Here is a 17574-nt window from a genome sequence, read left to right as displayed (position 1 = left end):
GGGGCGCCTGGGTGGCGCAGTCGGTTGAGCGTCCGACTTCAGCCAGGTCACGATCTCACGGTCTGTGAGTTCGAGCCCTGTGTCAGGCTCTGGGCTGATGGCTCAGAGCCTGGAGCCTGTTTCTGATTCTGTGTCTCCCTCTCTCTCTGCCCCTCCCCTGTTCATGCTCTGTCTCTCTCTGTCCCAAAAATAAATAAACGTTGGAAAAAAAAAAAATTTAAAAAAAAAAATTGCATAAGCCCTTTCCCAGGTGATAGGATCTATTTTAACTTCAATGCAGGAGTAGAAAATCTTTTTTTTTTTTTTTCTGTTTAAATCTTGATCTGAATGATTTATTATCTACAACATCCTGGACTACTCTGTTTTTGTTTTTTCAACCATTTCCCCAATCCCACCCTTACTGCATTTTTTTAAACCAACTGGTAATCAACTGCTCACCCTAACTAAATGATCCAAGTTAATAAATGTCATGAGTCAAAACCATGATTTTGTAACCGAGGCCAGGGAGCCTTTAACTGTTCTAGAAGTTATAAAAGACTAATCCCCAGAAAAAATTACATTATCATGGTTAAAGTAAATTCAAACAATATATAACCTACAATTCGTTAAAACAAAACAAAAAACATAGAAATCACATTTTCTAATAAACAACATAAAATGAAACTTTAAAAAACTTTAAAGATAGATGGAGAGCAATTTCCAGAGTCCTCTTAATATTGTGAATGCTGAGACCTGGAAAAAGCAGGTTTAATTAAAGCATACCTTGGTCAAAGACAGCACAGTACAGTGATTTCGGTGGATTACTGTGGAGAATTTTCAAGGGCTTTTTTTTTTTTTTTTTTTTTTTTTAAATTTTTTTTTTTTCAACGTTTATTTATTTTTTTGGGGACAGAGAGAGACAGAGCATGAACGGGGGAGGGGCAGAGAGAGAGGGAGACACAGAATCGGAAACAGGCTCCAGGCTCTGAGCCATCAGCCCAGAGCCCGACGCGGGGCTTGAACTCACTGACCGCGAGATCGTGACCTGGCTGAAGTCGGACGCTTAACCGACTGCGCCACCCAGGCGCCCCTCAAGGGCTTTTAAAGTTAGAGGTTCTTCCTTATCTACTTTCACCTTTCATAAAAACTTAGGGCTTCTCTTAACATCAGCTTTATTAGCAATAGTAAGCTTTACTCAAGCCAAGAAATCTTCAAAACTTCAAAGGAAAATACGTAATTATCTCATGCAAAATCTGTCTCAATCTTTCAAGTTTCTCTCTCTCTCTTTTTCTTCTCTTAAATTGTCTCTATCAGTTTAGGAATCAACAGTCAGACTCCCAAATTCCTGACCCCACCATGATCTCCCAGCTTTTCAATCTGACAAGGTCTCTCCACCAAAATGCTTCCACATTCTTACAGTCTGAACACTCAGGCTACAGAAAGTGGCTTATAGGGGCGCCTGGGTGGCGCAGTCGGTTAAGCGTCCGACTTCAGCCAGGTCACCATCTCGCGGTCCGTGAGTTCGAGCCCCGCGTCAGGCTCTGGGCTGACGGCTCAGAGCCTGGAGCCTGTTTCCGATTCTGTGTCTCCCTCTCTCTCTGCCCCTCCCCCATTCATGCTCTGTCTCTCTCTGTCCCAAAAATAAATAAACGTTGAAAAAAAACTGCAATTTAGAAAGTGGCTTATAGATACTTGTTTCATGGTAAGACTGTTCAAAACTCCCACAAGGCATAGAACCAGAAAGCGTTTTACGTTTCCTAATCCCATAAAAACACCGACTGAGATAATTTACTTTTCTAAAGATAAATAATTGAGGAGAAAAAAATTTAGTTTCCAATAATTAAAATCAGACCCCCTTGGCTATATTTACATATTACAAAGTCTGAGGACTTTCTTAAATGACTTAAATATCTACTGATCTTGTGTGATTCCAAGAAAAACGAAAATAGAACTGCTATTTTAATAATAGTATAGGACAAAATAGTACGCACTGAGAAATCAGTACAACAGAATAATCAAACATATTGCTGTTACATATACTAGTTAAAAAATGACTTATCCTGCAGTGAAAGAAACCTTTTCACTTTATTTAATCCAGCCTATTAACATCCTGTGGGTATGCTTTGGGAAATGCTGATATAAAAGCATTATCTAAAAATAGACAAAATTAAAGCAAAAATAAATAAATGGTTCACTAAAAGCCATTACCAAAGTGAAAGTGTAACATAACCACAAAAGAAAAAAGCAAAATCAGATACTCTATAAGAAGCTGTAATTATGATATAAGGGACAAAAAACAAAGTTTTAGTGTTTCTTTACAAACAAAAGGACTATCAATGAATGCTCTTCATATATTATTTTTACTGTTACTGCATTATGTTTTACTATTAAAATATGCCAGAGTTAAAGTCGACTAGTCATCCTTGAAGCAGCACGTGGTTTAGCAAATAAAATCTAACCCAAGTCTCTATTTCCTAGCCAGTTAACAAGCATACTGATCCAGAAAACTACATAATGGAGATCTGGGGATCAAAGTTAGATTTGTTTACATGGTTTATAGCAGGAATAATTCAACGGGCTTTCCTTGCACTGCAGTTCTAAAATCTTATGATCCTGCCTCATACCAAGCCAAGTCAGAGTATAGCTAAAGTGTGTAATAAATACAGGAGCAAGTTTGAAAGACTATGTCTATATGAGTCCGTTAGCACAAACTACAACTAACTCTGAATGGTTCAGTTAATTTATTTATACTCAGCCTTCTTAAAAATGCATGTCACTGAGGAATTACATAGGGTAGGATTTAAAAAAAGATCTATTTTACTACACTCATTCTTCATCTTGTTATGTTTGGGGATATGTGAACACAATTTCCCCCAAATTACAAAGTATGAAGAAATATTGTACTGAGGTAGTATAACCTAAAATATATTTTCTTGGCCTTTGTATTTGCCCCATCAAGGACAGTTAACCACTATAGATGGTCCCAGCTTATAATGGTTCAATTTACAATTTTCAACATCATGATGATGCAAAAGTGATACGCAGTAGAAACTGTACTTTGAATTTTGATCTTTTCTCAGGCTAGTGGTATGTGGTATGATACTAGGGATAGTGGGCGGCAGCCATGAACCACAACTCTCAGTAAGTCAGGCAAACACAGGGGTAAACAATCCGTACATTTATAACCATTCTGGACCCATACAACCACTCTATTTTTCACACTCAGTATAGTATTTAATCAATGATATCTTCATGATATATATTTAATCAATGATAATCATGATATATTCAGCACCTTATTATAAAGTAAGCTTTGTGTTAGATGATTCTGCCCAACTATAAGCTAATATAAGTGTTCTGAGCTTGTTTTAGGTACGCTAGGTGAGGCTATGATGTTCAGTAGGCTAAGTGTAATTAAATGCATTTTCACCTTACTATATTTTCAACTTAGGATGGGTTTGTTGGAATGTAACCCCATTGTAAGTCAAGGAAGATTTGTATAGACATTTGGTAAGCAGAGGGCTTTGCTGGTGAGCCATTTACCGACAGAGACTGTCTGGGGAAGATGCATGGAGTACCACTAGACTTTTACTAAGAAGCAACCAAAAGGATATACTTACTCACTTTGGGCTCAAGGGGGAAAAAAACAACAACAAAACTGACTTTTACTGTGAAAGAGGTCACTATTGACTTGGAACAGGTTAGAAAGAAACTTCTCATACTAAGAAAGAAAAAACTCTCTTAAGATTTGAAAATAAAGTGCTGTGGCAGAAAAATGGATAGTTCAATTCATATGAGCCAGGTAACTTCCATAGTTGCCAATAGCTGAACACTTAACTCTATATTCCCATAACTTATTTTCTTTACTATCAATGCATTTTAAGGTTAAAAAGAGGAAGATGGTGGGGAATTATTTAAATATGGCATTACTTTAATATAAATCTAAATAAAAATCAGAAGCTTTTACAATAGAATTGACAAGAAAAAGAAAAATCATTACACTCACGATACTACAGATTAATAAAGGACCTAAGAGAGCTAAAATAAAGAATAATAATTTCTTTAAAAAATAATTTTATTTTTTAAATTTTTTAATGATTATTTATTTTTGAGAGAGAGACAGAGGGCCAGCATGGGAGAGGGGCATAGAGAGAGGGAGACAGACAATCCAAAGCAGACTCCAGGCTCTGAGCTGTCAGCACAGAGCCTGATGCCGGGCTCGAACTCACAAACTGCGAGATCATGACCTGAGATGAAGTCAGACACTTGACTGACTGAGCCACCCAGGCGCCCCCCCCCCTTTCATTTTATTAGCTAAAATGCTGTACACATTTTTTAAATGTAGAATTGGATACTACTTTTTTCCTTTCAGAAAACGTCTGAATTGCTAATGTCCATCTATCAAATCAATGCCACTCTAACAAGAATCTCCATACAAGACCTCAAAGTTGCTGCAAGCCTTGCTCACATGTGACCTCAAAGAGAAATGTGCCTGCTACACATATGCTAAAGAAAAGTCAAATTAATATTGGTCACATTTTCAGTAATGTCATTTGTGTACTACACTTTGTTCTTTTCGTGTCTCAGTTCTACTTTGACAAATGTCATTTATCTCATTTGGCGCTGTTTTTTTTTTCACTGAAACTACAACAGATATGACCTATACCTGCCGCCACTGCTCCTCATTTGATGTATTCACTAAGGCCCTAACATGTCCATTCTTTTGCAGTCTATGGGGTTCATGGCCAGATGCTGCTGACTCATCCTGATAGATCCTCTTACTCCTACAAACACTACCAACACTGGAAAACATTACAATTCTGTTTTCTGTTCATGGTAACTGTTTTAATAGTTACCTCATTTTTAACATTTTTACAATTAAAAAACATTAAGTTTCTCTTATTTGAATATACATGAAAGCCAAAAAAAGATAATCAACAAAAGGAGTCAACAGAACATCTTTGACAGATTCATACTGCATGTTCCTTGAAGGCAAGGATACCATCTTTCACTGTTTGTATGTCTAATTCTAATGACAAGCAGACTGCCAAAAACATACTATTTGTAGACTGATTCACTGAATGAATAAGTAACTGAATAAATGAATGAAGATCTGCTCAGAATACTTAACTCACTCATAAACATTTAATAAACTCTTCCTATATATACCGAGGCAATGAAAAATGTTAGAATGAAACAATGCAGTTCCTGCATCAAAAGCCTCTATCTAAGAGGGAAGAAAACCTATGAACAGGGGCACCTGGGTGGCTCAGTCTTTTGAGTGTCCAAATTCTGCTCAGGTCATGGTCTCACAGTTCGTGGGTTTGAGCCCCGCATCAGCTGTCTGTGATGACAGCTCAGAGCCTGGAGCCTGCTCCGGATTCTGTGTCTCCCTCTCTCTCTGCCCCTCCCCTGCTCACACTCTCTCTCTCTCAAAAAATAAACATTAAAAAAAAAAAAACAACCTATGAATAGATTACTACAACAGAGTCAGGTACTCAGAACACAGATGATATCCACGTAATCCTAAGTGATCACCACCACTTTATGAGAAGAGCTGAAGGCTACTTTTGTGGGAGAACACTAAACTTATCCCCTTCGTGATCTCAAAAAAAGTAAATATATATTCCAGATACTCTTAACTTTCTTTCAACTCTCAAGAACTGAATGTACCACTTTTAGTTTCCTTTCATCACAACAGGCCACCCATATAGCTTACTATTGTGATCAGAGAGTCTCTGGGATACCATGCAACAGCAGAAAAATACTGGCAGGAAATCTGTTATGCTGTTCCACTCACACTATTTCTCCCAGCAGCAAAAGTCCCCTTTTCAAGTAGTAAAACCACCTAATCTTCTACAGACCTAACGAACATATCAAGATTGTACATAGTGCCCATCACAGCCAAGAACAGTTTATAAAAGAGCTAGAAGGGCCACCAGAATGTACCCATCTAAGGAACTTCAGGCAGTGGGTTCTCTGCTATCAGCTGAGTTTCCTGTATTGTACAGGAAACAATGTGCAGAATGGGTCTCATCGATGGACTCCCACATCATTTGGATGTCAGCATTTTGGGGTCATGGTGGCAATGCACTGCACTCCACTATAAACAAGGAAATAAGTATACCCTTCATTAGTACTTTCCACAGAAAAAAATCTTTTTAAACGCAAGCAATGATGATATACTAACCTTTCAAAAATCAGGTAATAAAGCAAGCCCTCTCTTTCTCCACAGAAGACAATGACAGGCTCTACTCTAAATCTTGTTATTTAGAAGTAATTTGCACTGCTCCTTGTCAGAGGAGAGCAGCATAATTTATTTCAAGTGGAATTAGACCTGTCATACTATCCAGGAACAGATTTCTGGACAGGTAAGGTCTAAACACAGTGTTTAAAGGTTTAAAATCAGTTTTTCCTCTGTAATCAATATTATCACATCTGCAGTCATTAGTATACTTACCACACTGACTGAATTTCTCTTTTAGTTTCTGCCAAGTCAAGTCAAAAGGCAGCTAGAATGAAAAAAGGTATTAGTAACAGATATACAAAGAAAAAAATAATTTTAAGTATCCTTTACGTTTAGTTGCTTACATTTCTGACAAATATCTGGTTGCCTTTGGAGCCTATTCTGTCTCTCATTCCGCTTCCCATTGGACCGGATAGAAATCCTCGATCCATATCGATGCTCCTTTCCAGTATAGCTCCTATACCTGGTCCCATCCTATCAAAGCTGGAGCTCATCCGGTCTAGTCCCATCCCCATTCCTCCAGTCACACTGTTCATGCCACCCATGCCACCACCTGGATTTCAAGAACGGAAAGGGGGGGGGGGTTGGGGAATTTTGGTGTTTTTTTAAAAACGGAAGAAAAAGGAGAAAGAAGAGGAAGAAGGAAAGAGGAGGGACAGAATCATTTTTGAGAAAGAAAGGGAGAAAAAAATTAATTCATTTATAGAAGTAGATAATACATAAACATAGAATTATTTTCATACACACAAAATAACAATCTTCCAAGAAATAGAATTTAATTTGATCTACATTCAGTTAGTTGAATGTTAATGGCTAACTGAATCTGTTAATTCTAGCTGCTACGTTAATACATCACACATATATACTTCTAAAAAATTCCATTCCAATCATAAAATAACATCATTTAAGTTATGTAAATTATCTACCTGTTTTATCCATTAACATTATAGTTTTTATCATGTTTATTTTTTAATACCATGTGTAATAACTGCTAAAACAAAAAAATATATTACGACTCCCAATACATTAACTGTTGCTCTTATCATACTCTCCTACATAATATTGTTTTCACTTCAGTATCTTCAGTATTTTCACATGCAATTTCTCTTTTCATATCAATTCAATTTTCAATAACCACAGAAAACTTAACTTTTAATTTCAATATTACATAGAACTTAAGGAGATAGAAAAACATGGAATCACACCCCTCTAGCCAGAGCTTGAGAATTTAACTCATAGCTCATACCAAATTTATTCTTATGCACTGAGTCCCCTTTAATTATTCCAATCCTATACATTCCCAAAACTTTTTCTTTTCTCTTGTACCTAATATCCCCATATGGAGAAATTTCAAAAATTAACCACCCTCACACTGGCTTTCTATGAATAACAAATCTAAAGTTAGGGAAACAGAAGTACAAACACTGAGGTGAAAAAGGAAAGTAGGGAAGTTATGATTACTGGGAAAATGGCCAAGGATGAAAAAAATGATGAAAAGGAATGAGAAGCAAGGTAAAATGGAAGTAAATATCTTCAGCTGACAGGATTTCTGAATTTGCCCTTTGAAAACTTTAAGTAGGCTGTATTTCCTATTTGCGAGGTTTCAATCAATTAAAGGAGTCAATAAAGTATGGAGAGCTCACAGAGACATGGCTCAGTAAGCAACAGATATCAAAAACTGAGCCATGTTTTAAGATTTAACATAAGGCCTAAAATGTGGTAGAGGAAACAGGTGGAAGAAATGTGGCATTCCCCAACTACTCTTGATTCTATCACAGGAAAGGTTTAAGAGGAAAGGAAATAAGCATCTCTTTCAACCTTAGCTCTCAACCTCAGGAAGTCTCTAGAGGTGCTGTAACAGGGGCAAAAGACAAGATGTTCACACATGAAATAAGCTAGTCACCAACAGCAGTTGTAGACAATAGGCAAGGAAACAAAGTTGGTGCTAAAGCAAAAGTTCCTCCTGACACATGATCAAGGAAATCCCCAGATTCCCCAGTTGGAACGAAGCTTCTTGGATTAGCTGACAGTTAACACATACTCTGTTGTTAGTTCAGAAATGTCAAAGAGGTAAAATTCAAAGTTAGTTTAGAAATTTCAAACAGTGATCAAACAGAAAAGCTCAGTAACTCTCAAAGTTTCTCTAAATTATGACAAGACATATTAACACATAAGAACAAAATATTACTATACTATAATAACTACTCTTGCAAAGTCTTTTGCAAGCACTCAAATACTACTGAATAAATTCTAGTAAAATTTAAACCTACTTATTCCAGATCCTACTGGACCCATGTTAGAAGCTCCTATTCTTCCTGCAATCATTGCACTGCCTAAACAAGGATGGAAAGATACTAATTAATTGGAAGAATCATATTTTAAAATTCCCAAGGTACTATGCTCTCAGCTGTACAGTAACCAAAAAGTGTTAAGTCTTCTAAAAATAGGTTCAAATATGTAATTTACTGAAAAAGAGAGCTAGTACATTAAAATTCCTAAAGTGGTTTTCATCAATAAATTACATGAAACATTATCAATGTCCAATTTTTCAGGAAAAAAGGAAACAGACTTTGAAAAACATAATCTGCAAAAAGGAAAAGGAGAAATATGCAGCCAGCCCTACCAAGTCTACCAAAGGAATCTCCAAAGCCTCGATTTAATCCAATATCACCACGTCCAAAGTCTCTCTCCATGCTACTAGTCATGGCACCACGGTACAGCTCTGTAAAGATTATGCAACAAATTAACCCTTTTTCAAGTGTATCAGTACGTGGTAATCCATTTAGGAACATAATGAAAGTAAACTGAAAAGATAACAAAAGTCACAAATACCAAAAAGTCTGTGATTTACCAACTTACCTCACATGCCATATGATATCCCCCGTCCTGTTATGCCTGTCCCTACCCGCCATGCCCCATATGCCCTCTGGAGACCTCTACAGTGCCCATTCCTACATTTACCTACCTCCCATTCGGCCAACTCCTCCAAATCCTCCCATGCTATTCATTGCTTCCAGACCACCAAACCCAATTCCTACGGAATAAAGATTAATTTTGAGATCTGACTATTAGCTATATAGCTGAAAGGTACATGTTGTAAATGTTATGTCTCACCAGTAAGCTCTTCATCCACTCTACCATGTGCAGGGGCTTAACACATCATTTCCCATCTCTTAAGTATGTACTAGGCTCAGTTTCTGCTAGCAACCTTTAGATATGAGCCAACAATAAACTATGACTTTTTTTTTCCCTTAGAATTCTCAACACAGCTTCTAATTTACTAAACATGGTACTGGGTACATACAAAAAACAAATGCTTATACATACCTCCTCCAATTCTATTCATTCCTCCAAAACCTGGACCATCCATTCCCATACCTCAAATAAAATACATAGTATGTACGTTCAGTCAATCTTATTTTTAGGACTAAAGAATGACATAACGCAATATAGCAAAAGATACCACTGGTCTAGTCATGATGGAATGCTAGAGAAGCAGTGGGGCACACGTGTGAGGCTTTAAAGTGCTATGTACAGCAGCTGTCTAATCATGAGTCTTCAAAAAGGCCTCTATGAATATTTATTAAATAAGAAAACAAAATTCACTGGTCACACATTCAAGCAGAGAATATCTAGGACTAGGTAACTGTTCATTTTTTTTTCAACACACACACACACACACACACACACACACACACACACACACACACACGTATCACCACAGCAGATTTAGAGATCGAGTCAGAAAGTAAGGACTCCTTTCAACATGGCAGCTAAGGGAGCAGTAAAAAAAACAAAGAATAAAAAAGCCTTTGTTTAGGAAGGTGGAGGGCCTAAGAATAAAAGTTTCTATTTCATTCAGACCAATTACCATAGCTACACTGATTTTTTAAAGTTTAGCTATAGCATCTCAGCAAAAAACAGGAATCTGAGAGCATTTAGTACTCTATCAATTAAGACACAATTCTCAAAGTATGGTCTGGGGTCCAATAAATCAAAACTATTTTGTTCATCAAGTAATATTAAGATATTATTTGACTGTTTACTCTCATTCTGTCATGAATATAAGGTGTAATTTTCCAGAAACTACATGATGTATGCAATATAACAAACGAAATGCAGAAGCAGATATAACAGCATGGCTGTCTTGCCTTAAACCAAACATTAAAGGGATATCCAAAAAGATATCCACTCTGTTTACTAATACTTTGTAACGGAAAATAAAACATTTTCTTAAAAATTATATTTATGTTAATACAAGTCGGTAACTGTTATTTTAAATAAATCTGTAAATATTTTTGAATTTCTAAGTTTTATTTCCTAACACAGTAAATACTGACAAACATAACCATGTCAACAAAAGCACTTCGGGACCGCCACCAAATTGGAAGAGAATAAAAGGGTTCTGAAACCACAAGGTTTAAAAACTAATCTTCAGAGATAAACTGTAAATTAGTCCATGTAAAGAGCCAAACAGCTCTCTGAAAAGCTACCTTCCCAGCTATAAATACAAATTTAACTTGCTTTTGATAGGGTAGCATTTCAGCCATTCCACAAATACTGTATATCCATGATACACGAGACACTATGTTAAACATTTTCCTCCTGCCTCAAAGACATTTTAAAATCCAAAGTGCTAAACGGCTAGCTACAACACAGCTGCCTCAGAGGAACCCTCTTGACCTTTGCTCACTCTATTTCATGTTCTCTGGTCTCAAGGTTTCATTCTTTTTTTAGGCTGAATGACATCCTAAATATTCAACTATAAAACAGAATCCTTTAAACACTATTACAAACTAGTAAATGTAAGCTTTATAAATTTAGCAATGTATCATTAAAAAGAAATAAGAAAGTGAGAATACTCACCACTTGGGCCTAAATTTCCCATTACACCACCTATATTCAACTGGCTGGCACTAATAGGCTGTCCACCTGGACCAAGTCCCATTCCAATGCCTCCAAGACCACCTAAAACACAAATGAAAATGATATTACCAGCCCATATATGATTAACTAACTGGCACTAAATAAATTCTTTAAGCTACATGCCTGTCGTAATATTGCCAAAATTTTGCAAATTTGCAAATAAGAGCACTGGTTCTTGTTTTCATCAGAATGCAACACAGTGAAGAAGCCTCACTATAACACCATTTATTAATGAGAAGTATTTTATGAAGCAGACCTACCTTCTATCCTAGTTTCAAGGCATTCTAAAAAGGACTAATCAAATACCAAGAGGATTTTGAATAATATTATATACCTTATAAATGGTATACATATCTGAAAATGAGAATCTTGCTCGAGTTTGTAAAACCACTTAAAATAGAATTACGTTTAAGATGGTTCAAATCCAACTAAAAAGTCAACAATGAAAACAAAATATTGAATAAAACAAATGTTACATTACCTGGTTTTGTCCATGACATATTTATTTATATGGCACCTTAAGTGTTTTCACATCTATTTTCCACACAGGAGGAAATTTCTGAGACCTTAAGTTACTTGTATAATGCCATTTAGCTATGTGATTAAGTTAGGACTACAATTTAAGTTTTCGGTCTCTAAATCCAGTATTCCTTTTACTACCTCTCTTAAAATAAACTAATTAAATTTGTTGAAAATAGACTTTAAGAAGTTAATTTGATGACCTTAAAGACTTAACAGTTGAGTGGGAACTATTTATTTTACTATATTAAATCTGAGTATGTTCTTGCTAGCCAATGTAGCAATTAAGAGGTAGGGGCTGAGAAAACCATACTATATATATATATATATATATACACACACACACACACACACACACACACACACACACACACACACACAATGTGTGTGTGTGTGTTTTAAGATAAAATACAGAAGCATGCTGTGTAATTGAAAAGATCAATGTCCCCTCCCCCGTTCATGCTCTGTCTCTCTCTGTCCCAAAAATAAATAAACGTTGAAAAAAAAAATTAAAAAAAAAAAAAAAAAGGGGCGTCTGGGTGGCGCAGTCGGTTAAGCGTCCGACTTCAGCCAGGTCACGATCTCGCGGTCCGTGAGTTCGAGCCCCGCGTCAGGCTCTGGGCTGATGGCTCAGAGCCTGGAGCCTGTTTCCGATTCTGTGTCTCCCTCTCTCTCTGCCCCTCCCCCGTTCATGCTCTGTCTCTCTCTGTCCCAAAAATAAATAAACGTTGAAAAAAAAAATTTAAAAAAAAAAAAAAAGAAAAGATCAATGTCATCTGGCAAAAGATAACAGCTCAGTATCTAAAAGTGGTCTAACTGAAAGCAACAGCATACTTGACTATCAACAATACTCTCATGTCTATACCTAGGACTCATATTTTCATCTCTGAAATCATTCTTCACTAAAAGGAACCAGGACTCTTTGAGACTAGGCCAATCTCATATCTCTATGACAAAAAAAAAAAAAAAATCTTCACAGATCTGGGAAATCATGCTTTCACCAAAAGTAAGAGTATAGGCATCATAGGCAGTAAGGAGGCTCCCATTTGACAAGTTACAATAATCTGAACAAAAGAAGGGAGGAAGGGAAAAATAGGGACATTAATAATGATTAACTCGAATAACAAACTGATTCTGTCAAAGTGTATGAGTTCATATTATATCTCAATAAAGAATATATAAAAATGTGAATCTCAAAAAGAAGAGATATAGAGTAAGTCTGAATACAACAGAGAATATTTTTTATCTAAATAACTAGAAGAGTATTAATAGTGGAAAAGTAAACTGGAAGCCCCAGCAGAAAGCCAGGCAGAATCTCGAAAGATGACACTCTAAGTGATAAGGTAAACTTGGGTGAGGCAGGAAAAAACTGCCCTATAAAGAGAGAAAGGGAAATACTCAAAGACACATGAACTGAGAGTTTTCCAGAGTTCACTTAAAAAGAAATTGAATTCTTCGATTGTGAAAGCCCAATAAAAAGTAATTCATACCAACACTGCAGAAAACTGCATACCAAAGACAAATATCTTAAAATCAGCAACATGAAGAACACAGCTAACCTGTAAAGAAAGGACATTTTAACTGGTAGCTGACTTAATAGCAACAATGGAAGCCAGAAGACTGTGGGGTTTTTCAAAGTGCTGAGAGAAAATAACTATCGATCTTAAACTGTATAACCAGTAAAACTACCTTTGAAGACATTTATAGACTATCCAAAATTGAGACAATTTACTAACAACAGATTCTCACTGAAAGAGCTTTTAAAATATATGCTTTGAGAAAAAATTAGCGCCAGGGTCTGTGAGAGTAGAGAAAGGTAAGCCAAGAAAATGGTAAATAGTAGTAATGCCTAATTTGTGGGCATGAAAAAAAGCAATACAGAACTAAGACAATGAGCAATAATGGCATATAATTCAATAGAAAAAGTGATTAGAATTAAAGCATTCAAAGGTCACTCTATTACTGAGTAAAAGAATAATTATATTAACTTCAGACTTTACAGATATATTAAAAATCCTGGCTAACCACTAAATGAGAAAGCAAGATAGGAGGAAAATATCTGTAAAAAGCACAAAAATAGAAAGTAAAATAATGGGAATTAACCCACATAAATAATAAATGTGAATAAGCAAAACAAAGCTGTTATAACTATATCAATATTAGATAAGACTTAGTTACTAAAGATAAAATCACTCTTAGTGATAAAATTTTGATTCATTTGGAAAATATATCAGTTCTAAACTTAGATGTACTTACTACGTTAGTGTCAAAATATTTAAAGTAAAAACCAAAAAAAGAAAAAAAAAACAAAAAACAAACAACAAAAAAAAGAAAATCCAACATTCTAGTGGGAAATTTTACCATATACATCTCTCAGTAATTGACAGCCCAAGCACACATGATGATTAGTAGTGATGTAAACGTAGACAATGTAAATGGATTAACAAACTTGATTTAATGGACATATATAGAACAATGCACTCACCAAGCACACCTAGAATATGTATTAAAAAAGTGCCTTATATTAGACCATAATACAAAGTCCAAATTATTCCAAAAATCACAATCGTATCTTCTCTGGCCACAATAAGTTAAAAATTAACAATAAAAAGCCCCATACATTTAGAAATTCAAAACTGCATGGCTTAAGAAGTCATAGTAGTAATTTAATAAAAATGAAATCACAATAAAAATACTCCATAGCAAAACTTGTGTGCAACGGCTAAATTTATCGTTATAACTACTTTTATTAGGAAAGAGAGCCTACAAAACTAGTGAAGTAAACAGTCAACTTAAGGAATTTGGACAAAAATAAGAAACTAAACCCCCAAAAATAGAGAGAAGAAAATATTAAAGAGCAGAAATTAAGATGAAACTGAAAGCACAAATAAAACTGAAAACTCTCTAAGCAAAACTGACCAAGAAAAAGAGAAATTACAAACCTTCAGAATTTATCAGAAGAAAGAACTATAGATGTAGAGGAAATTTAAGAGGGTATTTTATGCCAATAAATCTGAAAATGAACAAAAATAGTAAAAATCTTAGAAAAACAGAAATTACTGGGGAGCCTGGATGGCTCAAGTCGGTTAAACACCCGACTCTTGACTTCAACTCAGGTCATGATCTCAAGGTCGGGAGCTTGAGCCCCTTGTGTGGGGCTCAGTGCTGAGCCTAGAGCCTGCTTAAGATTCTTTCCCTCTTTCTCTGCACCCCCCTCACTCAAAAAAAAAAAAATTAAAAAATTAAGGAACTAGAGCTACATCAATATAAATGCATCTCAAAAACAGTATTAAACCAAAAACAGCAAGCTGCACAATATATACAATAGGATGTCACTCACCCCAAATTTTAAATCCAGCAAAACCATTTCCTATAATGTTTGTGTATGTATAAATGTGTATGCAAATGACTAAAACTTAAACAATAAACACTATATTCATAAGTTGTTTCCTCTTGGTATGGTATCTGGTGGTCAGGAGAGAGGGGGAGTCTCAACCTTATCTGTAAAATTTTATTTTAAAGGAAAATCATCTATAACAAATATGGCCTATGATAGCTACATGAGTAATTTTATTTTTGCCTGTATATTTAAAATATTTTATCATTAAAAAAAAACTTAAGGGGCGCCTGGGTGGCGCAGTCGGTTAAGCGTCCGACTTCAGCCAGGTCACGATCTCACGGTCAGTGAGTTCGAGCCCCGCGTCAGGCTCTGGGCTGATGGCTCAGAGCCTGGAGCCTGTTTCCGATTCTGTGTCTCCCTCTCTCTCTGCCCCTCCCCCGTTCATGCTCTGTCTCTCTCTGTCCCAAAAATAAAATAAACGTTGAAAAAAAAAAAAAAAAAAAACTTAATAAAAATCAGAGAAGGTACAGTAAAAGAGTAAGAAGAGCTAGTTTTTGAGTGTTTACATTATTCCAAAACTGTTCTAAGTGGTATACATATATTAACTCATGCAACACTCATGCCAACCCCATGATATAGGCGCTATCCTCATCCTCATTTTGCAGATGTAACACTGAGACAAAGATGTTAAGTACATTATGTTTTATAACCATTTGGAAAATAATTCGATAATACTGATCAATATGCACACCTGAGAACTTGTAAATATACTTGAAAGAAATAACCAAAAACATACCAAATATTTGTATACAGAAAGACATGAATTACTCTGTTGGCAATTAAAGAAAAAAAAGTTAAAACAAATAAATATACCTAACATTACAGTGAAATACTTAGGGAGCATCCATACAATGGACTATTACACACCCAATAAAAATATGTGAAAAGAATTTTCCAACATGGAATACTTCAGATTAATGTTAAAAAAAAATTATTTATATGGTAGTACTCAACTATGTAAAAAAAAACCTAAAAAGACCATAAAAAATACAGAAAAATATTAAAATGGAGACTACATGTGGTAAAATTAAAAGGACTTTTTTTTCCCTTCATGTATATGAACTTAACAATTTTTTTAGTTATGTATTGCTTTTGTAATAAGGAAAAACTACCGAAAAGAAAAAAAAAAAGGTACATGTTTATCTTCTCAGTCTTCCTCAGCAATCATGACAAACTATCTCTATAATGCCAAACTAATCCTAAACTGTGGGCAATTTGGGATATAGGTGCAAAAATAAGGAGTTTTGCTTAGCATATAATAAAATTGAAAAAATATATAGCCTGCTCTGCTTCTAATAATAACTTTTACTTACGTGGTAACTGTGGTGTTTTACTATCATGTGAGCGGTAGTCTTCATGAGGGACAGACTTGTCATCCTAATTGCAAAAAAAGTTTATTGTGTGGTTAATTCATAACTAAACAGATCTGCAATGCAGAGGAGAGCAGATACAAGTTTGAAGAGGTGGGAGGTTGAAGTGATATGGAGGAACTCACCATTTTCACATGCATAGGTCTATCAAACAAAAACTGCCCATTGAACATAGCTGTTGGTTTGGTCAAGGAAAACCAGTTGACTATAAAATTATACTTGAACACACATTTTTAATAATCTTAGAGTCAGACTACCTCTAATACTTTAATCAACATCTTTACTATTTTACTTATTTTAGTCTCTTCCATATACTCAAAGAAAAATCTTGAAGTCTTTGCTTTATACTTTTACTTTATAAATAAAATATAATCTTGTAAGTCAACCACTGGGGGAAAACTTCATTTAAAGCAACTGCATTAATGCACAATGGATTACGTTAACTGTCGACAGCGGATATACATACAGTTCATTGTGTCAGGAAGAGAAAGTAGAAGAGTTCATACCAGGCTTACATAATATGGCTAATTCAAGTTTTAAGAGTGACTTTAGTACTTGGACATAGTAAAGGTTTTATGTGCTGGAGACTAAAGTCTAATACACATTTCCAAGCCAGGCAACTTTAAATTCCATGACCCCCACAAAATGGTATCAAGCTCTTCAACCGTATTAGATAGCACTAAAGTGTAAATCAGGATACAAATTGCTTGAACTGCTTCAATTGCTTGTTCAAAAGTGACTGTGCCCATTCCTCTGCTCTTGCCATCTTTGTCTTCTTTAATATCTGCCCGTTTTACAGTTCCAGCTATGCTGAACACCTCCTTTAGCTTCTTCCAACCAACTTTGAAGTCAAGCTTAACATAAAATTACATAAAGTTACATACCTAATAAACCCCTCTCCCCATTTATAAATAATACAAACAAATCTTTTCTCAACTCTAAAAACTATAAAGAACTATACTTCTTGGTGGATGGTACATCAACAACAGTATTCAAATAAAAACATCTTAAGTTGTTTAAAATCAATCCAGTTTCACCCAACGTTGTTCCTTATCCTTAATTTTTTTTTAAATTTCCAAAACAGCCTCTTATCTGCTCAATCCTGTTTTGTACATGTGAAACTTGCTCATCTA

At 35.4% G+C, this 17574-nt stretch overlaps 1 protein-coding gene across 5 annotated transcripts in view; it reads right to left on the bottom strand.

Moving 5' to 3' along the window:
• MYEF2 (myelin expression factor 2) overlaps positions 1-17574 on the bottom strand; it is a 39568-nt gene that overhangs the window by 9570 nt on the left and 12424 nt on the right. For 2 of the 5 annotated variants that reach the window (XM_045449822.1, XM_045449819.1), the window contains 10 exons: positions 17142-17295; positions 16567-16616; positions 16385-16448; positions 11093-11194; positions 9554-9604; positions 9192-9260; positions 8850-8948; positions 8497-8559; positions 6571-6779; positions 6440-6491 (listed from right to left, as the gene is read on the bottom strand). In XM_045449822.1, coding sequence (XP_045305778.1) covers positions 6440-6491; positions 6571-6779; positions 8497-8559; positions 8850-8948; positions 9192-9260; positions 9554-9604; positions 11093-11194; positions 16385-16448; positions 16567-16616; positions 17142-17295 — 913 coding nt within the window. The remainder of the gene's footprint in view (positions 1-6439; positions 6492-6570; positions 6780-8496; positions 8560-8849; positions 8949-9191; positions 9261-9553; positions 9605-11092; positions 11195-16384; positions 16449-16566; positions 16617-17141; positions 17296-17574) is intronic. The other 3 variants (XM_045449821.1, XM_045449820.1, XM_045449823.1) reach the window with 3 other exon arrangements.

The sequence above is a fragment of the Leopardus geoffroyi genome, chromosome B3, assembly GCF_018350155.1.
Source record: "Leopardus geoffroyi isolate Oge1 chromosome B3, O.geoffroyi_Oge1_pat1.0, whole genome shotgun sequence".
Classification (NCBI taxonomy): domain Eukaryota; kingdom Metazoa; phylum Chordata; class Mammalia; order Carnivora; family Felidae; genus Leopardus; species Leopardus geoffroyi.
Note: the sequence above shows the minus strand (reverse complement) of the source record. Positions and strands in the feature narration are given on the sequence as shown.